This window comes from Orbicella franksi, chromosome 9 (assembly GCF_964199315.1).
Source record: "Orbicella franksi chromosome 9, jaOrbFran1.1, whole genome shotgun sequence".
Classification (NCBI taxonomy): domain Eukaryota; kingdom Metazoa; phylum Cnidaria; class Anthozoa; order Scleractinia; family Merulinidae; genus Orbicella; species Orbicella franksi.
The window spans coordinates 2,357,530-2,363,529 of NC_138153.1; the positions used below are offsets into that span (position 1 = coordinate 2,357,530).

Sequence of the window (6,000 nt, forward strand, 5' to 3'; positions counted from 1 at the left end):
TGATACATCGTTGCCAACGCACCTGGGTTAACACGCCCGCTTTAGCAAGTCGAATGTGTCTTCTTGGCATCTGGATAAACATGGCAGCGTAAGCAGAGGTGGCAGAGGGGGGAATGGAGGGAGCAGTTGTAAGAAAGGGGGAGTGGTAAGAGGGTCACCATAGGATCATCTGTTGCTATTGTTGATTGATCTAGTGTTAAAACATTTAATGCTTGTTTGTTCACAGACTTAATTACATCACTTAACACACTATCGACTAATTTTTTCTCACCGTTTTTCTCATCACTTTATGGTGTCCTTTTCTGACTTCTTCAAGAAAAGATTGTTTTTCTCATAACACAATTTTATTGCGTTTTTTCATTTACAAAATTCCATGCACAACGTGGTGCATATGTAAGATGCAAATTTGCAGTAGCTCCAGTGTACTAGAGTCATAGAATTGATCAGAGCGCTATATTGGGTTGTTATTTATATAGTAATCTTTTATTTATTGTTCAGTTGTGTGAACTTTTTCCTTGGTGTACTACTTGTCAGGGTATTTTACCAGCTCATGATATACCATCCTCGAGTATGTATGAGAATGCTGAATAACAAGAGAGGAGTAAGGGCAAGAGAATAGACCCTTCGCAGGATCCGGTCACATGGTACAAAATAACACATGATGGGACGCAAGCTGCACAGTGGGACTTCCTAAACAAAGGCAGCTCAAGGTGGACTGGTACGAGTTGCTTTGTTTTGGAAGTCCCACTGTGCGACTTGCGTCTCAGCACGTGTGTTTTTGTACCATGTGACCAGATCCTGTAAAGGGCCTATTAACGGATTCGGCTAGTGTGTTTACATCCTTGTTGTCACTCAATTCAGATCATGTGATGATTCATTTGGGAGGTTACAATTAATCTGTTTGTACATACTCCCATGCAATCAAGTGAGTTTAGCAAATTGCACAACTGTAACCTCTCAAATGAATCATCGAGTGGTATGAATTGTGTGGTGACAAGGCTGTAAACACGTTAGCCGAATCCGTCTATTTCCCATTTACCCTAGGGAAATCCCTCTCGGTTTTGAAAATCCCAGGTGGGTTTAGCCCGCGCTCACGATCCTGTGACGAGGATTTTTCACACGCAGACTACCCTAGATTGTCATCCTCCAAAAATACACCCACGCAACGCTCGTGGTAACATTATCCACTGGAGTGCTGAGTTCCTTGGGTACCTGGGCACCGGGATTACTTCGGTAATAAGGCCTATGAAGAGGATTAACTAAGTTACCCTTTATCTTCTTTTATGAATAACAAAGTACGAGACCTTGACTTGGATTTGTTATAAACAGCTCATCTGGCAGGCAAAATAACCTTTCGATTTTTACATCTCTAATGCATGAAATGAGTGACAGGCGATGTAGCGGTGTGCCGCCAATTCAAAGAACTATCAATCGGTAACATAGTAACAAATATTGACAATTATTGAAGCTGTAGAGCGCATGAATAGAAAAAACTCGAGGAACAAGAGAGCACTACTTTATATTTCTTATGTCAAAGTTAACGTGATAACTGTGTATAGTTTCTGCTGACTCAATAAATGTCAATGAATGTTCAAATAGAAAATCTTATTAATTAATTCAGTTTACAAAGTCTTCCAATTTATCCGATGTCTCTTGATAGTTTACAGTTTTGGACAAGGACTTAGAAAAGAAACTTTCTATGAAGGCTGACATGGTATCCTCTAGAGCAACAAATGGTTCCTTTTGAGTTGCTTTACTATCATGTTGCTTCTGTTCTTCACACTCTTCAGAGCCAGTTAAATCCACAGTTTCTGTACGCCTCTCTACCCTAGAGGAAATAACTGGCAGAGAGTGAGACTTTGAAGTGCGGGCACGACTCTGCCTGATGCTAGCTGATTCGTATCTGCTTTCAGCATCGCCTGTAGACTTGTTTGGTCGTTTCCTCTTAGAGACAGGCAGCCTCTCGTAGTTCTGCCTCGGACGTTTGGATTGAGGTTGTGCGGCATCTTCCATATCGTTTAAGGTGTTGTTAAGAAGACGAACAAAGACGGATTCCAAATGATCCGATCTTGGTTTTGAAAGTAACTCACAAAGCCTTCTCATAGCTGTGATCAAACCTCGTGAGGGGTTTTGAAGACTTTTTACGAGGCCAAAGTGAAAGGGCTGGAATGAATTGCACGCATTTAAGCCACTAGGTGGCTGATATAGGCTATTAGACCAGTAAAGCTGGGGCATGAATGGAGTTGATGGCGCTGGCAAGGGAGCATGTGCATTTATGGTAAGATCTGGCTCAAAGGGATCCATTTCATCAAGGACATCAAAGACATCATCAAGACTTGGTGCAGCATCCAAGCTCGAGGGTAGAATCTCTGAGTCAATGCTTTCGGAAGATAGCTTTCTTTCAATTACGCCTGACACGCTTGACAAACCAGAGGAAGCCGGCGATCGCCAAGAGCCATCAAAACACATTTCCATTGAATTAAAATCTGATGACATTCCATTGTCCACTGCAGAACACACACGTATCGGCCTTGGAGGTATAATGCTTTTGACATCGTTAGTGTAACCTTCAACACAACGGTGTTGCAGTCTGGAAGGGCTGCAGGTCCCTAAAGAATTCGTTGCCCTCTCGATATCCCGTCGGGAGCCCCCTTGATCAACTTGATTGGCACAAGTTCCGAGTGCACTATTCCAAACAGGATTGCGGAATATGTTGGTCTGGCTTTGTTGCGATTGTTGCGGTTTTGCCTTCATCTCAATCTCCTTTTTCTAATACAAAAACAAAAACAAGTTTTAATTTAACTCTCTCATTCAGTAATACCTTCAGATATAGGTACAATAGCCGTTCAATGGTATTTCCACACCATTGGTTAACTCTTTGCTAGGTAATTTGTAAGTGCAAAGTCAGACTATGTTTAGCATATTTGCATAGGGGTGCCAATTACGAAATCGAGGATTCATGCAACCCAGGTAGCTTGATTTCCAGTCGTCCAAATTATCTTTTAAAATCTGTCTTAATTTCAGACACAATTCTAACAATTAAATACGTTGTACTCGCTGGCTCGACTTATCTTCTTGATATTTCTCTTGAGTTTTCTTTGCATTAGTTACCATGATTACAAATCATTACACAGAAAGTGTCTATAATAGATTAGCCTATTCAATTTTGCATGTGGTTCAAAATGTGCTTGTTTGAGTGTGTGAGTCCAATTTCAAATAACGTGCCTGAAGAAAACGATGATGGACATTCTCCGACGGAAACTTCTGCCTTCTTTAATGCAAATGTTAAAGGAGGAGCAAATTTGAATATAAATAACTAGTAAAAGCTAATGAGCACTACAATAGACTGAAATAATAGAAAAGGGGGCATAGACTGAGCAATCTTCGTTGACGTCTTTGTTTACATTTTTCCTCACTAGCACACGACGGCCTCATGATAATAAAAATTGACTCGAAACATTTGAAGAACTTGTGAAACTTAGAAAATGGTGAAATCTTTGGCTCTTTGGGTGTAATATTCATGGAGAAATGAATTTTAAAAAACTGCAAAAGTTTTGGGTGGCAAAAGCGCCAATGAGCTCACGTATTCTTTGTAAAAGTTTGAGTTTTTAAACCCGTGTCGCACAAAAAAGTATTCAATACATTGGACTCAAAGTTAACCGTGCTATGCCATTTCAACATTCAGAACTGATATTTTTGTCCCTTGATCAGAAATTGAATTGCATATGCTAATGAGGCAAATATTGGAAACAAAGAATTCTCCTACAGGCGTAATTAACCATAACTATGAATTAACTAAACATGTCGAAGTTGCTTTCTGCATTTTTCCCACAGGATGTGCACCGCTCTCCAGCTTAATAGAGGAGAATCTTATCGTAAATTCTAACATTATAGCTGTATCTCTATCTGTATCTACATGTGCTTTGTACTTTTCTAATTTTCCACCTGTTTACGAGTATAAAGCCAAATTGGTCATTGCAGCTTGGCAAAATAGCATTTGCAAATTAAGTGTCCTCGACTTCCTTTCTAGAAAACTCAACAAAGTTTACACGATACGTTCATTAAAAACGACCATCCTAAAACCTTTTCTTTGTTCCTGAAAACCGCATTTACAGGAATTCTTTCGGTTTTTGGATTAAGGGACCCAAGGCTAAAATTTGAGAAAGTTCTTTAAAAACGCACCAGAAATTTAAGGCGGACATGCCAGTTTAGCACAGATGATAATCATATCATAAGACAGTACAGGGGACAGTCCATATTCTATGCTAGTACGGTTCGTCTGGCGTGAGGTACATCAAGACCTCACCGATGGAATCTCATTTAACACGTGTCGGTTCCTGAGCTAGGGTTTCCGTTTCATGTTTTTGTAAGTGGCCATTTTAAGGATTATATTCAATTAAGGAATTTCATGACCAATAAGTTCGTGTAGAACTGCAAACAGATTAGCATAAAGATGTATCAGCAAAGCCTGAGCCAGGTTTTGAACAGTGTTTGCCTCTGATTTGTCACCAAAAGAAATGAAACTAAAGAAGTACGATGTAAATACCAGTAATTGTCGATCGAAGCATTCCGGAATCCTTTCTTCAGTCCTGCAATCTAGATCAGTCATGATCAGTTCTTGGGTTCTTGGGTAAGGGTGGAATAAATAAAATTGGTTGTCTGAATTTTATTCATTCCACCCTCACTTATCATGCAGAGACAGTTGTGGTTTGTGTTCACTCACTTACAACTTATATTACTTCTTACAGTCACGTTTGCCCTTTGACAATAGTGATGTTAGAAAACATCCGAAACTCGCACAGCTATGATTTCTTTTATCCCTTAAAATGAAGTTTATTCTCAGGCTATGCGATGGCAATGATTGTTATTTAGATTTTCATTTTCACTAGACTTACAATCCTCTTGAAGTTATTTGGCCTAAGCTGAGTACCTACTGAACTACTTAATTAGTATTTGCGGTTTTTTTGTTGTGAGACATGACCACAGAGTAAAACAAAATCAAAACAAATCTTCCAGACTTATTAAACTTGACCTTACCCCTTGTGGAGATTAGGCGTAACTCATCTTAAAACCCCTTTTAAGGCTTCAGTGCACCCTTTAGGTTTCCACAAGATCATTTTCTCTTGGTTTCCAGTAATGAAAATATGTTTTTTATGTCGTGCTTGAGTCAATCACACGTATCAGTACTTTAATTTGGGCGGTAAACAAAGCCGATATTTCAGAGGGCTGCCATCGATTTTTCCAACCTCTACAATTATTGTTGTACTAAATATATATCTTCAGCATATCCTATACCTAGGGAAATAAACCAAGTGGTATTTCAGCGAGCCATTTTAGGTAAAATAATTTTTCTATATCAAGTTTGGTAGATCTTGGTAATAATAATAATGATAATAATAATAATAATAATAATAATAATAATAATCATAATAAATAATAGCATTTATTTAAACACGATTAGGCTTTGATTTTGACAATGTTCGAACCTCTATCAGTGAGGTTCTATCAAAGATAAACTTTCAACATATTCTGGTATTTCAGAACGTTGTATTAAATAGTTAATGCGAGCAACCGAGCAGTACATTAGTATTGGAAACCTGTGTTGCCTGATGAGCCTGATTTGTTCTTCATGATGATTTTGAGCACGCGCGTGTCCGTTGGTGTCATCATAACTGAGTGCTCGTAGACACAAACTGTAGTCATGCCAAATTCTGCTTTATTTGTCGGTGGGTCACGAACGATTTAGTGGCTTTTACAGTGAAGACAATGTTCCTTTATTAGTTTTTCTCCAGCCGTTGTTATGTGCTCAGAGCTTGAGTTTGTCGATCGAACACTGGACCGCTTCCGCCGAAAGTCAGATTCTTGCGGCCGAGGGAGCAGTCTACTTCGTTTAGAGGTGCAGTCCTTGCGAATAACTTGTATTCCGATCCATTCAGTAGATTTACTGTTTGATGGTATTTGTATTGTTATTCTGAGGTGCAAATTGCGAAAAAATCACAT

The 6,000-nt window shown here is 39.1% G+C and overlaps 1 protein-coding gene across 1 annotated transcript; it reads right to left on the minus strand.

The window, feature by feature from the left end:
- Positions 1-1,552: 1,552 nt before the first annotated feature.
- On the minus strand, positions 1,553-4,680 carry LOC145497271 (uncharacterized). The gene is made up of 2 exons (XM_081477095.1): positions 4,547-4,680; positions 1,553-2,769 (listed from the first exon to the last, which is right to left on the minus strand). Exons 1-2 carry the CDS (start codon positions 4,607-4,609, stop codon positions 1,618-1,620), a joined length of 1,215 nt encoding a protein of 404 aa, XP_081333221.1. The 5' UTR covers positions 4,610-4,680; the 3' UTR covers positions 1,553-1,617.
- Between the last annotated feature and the right edge of the window lie 1,320 nt (positions 4,681-6,000).

Coding starts and splice junctions, on each gene's coding strand:
- LOC145497271 (XM_081477095.1), bottom strand. CDS start 4,609: ATGACTGATCTAGATTGCAGGACTGAAGAAAGGATTCCGGAATGCTTC. Junction 2,770..4,546: donor GCTTCGATCGACAATTACTG/GTATTTACATCG, acceptor TTTTTGTATTAG/AAAAAGGAGATTGAGATGAA.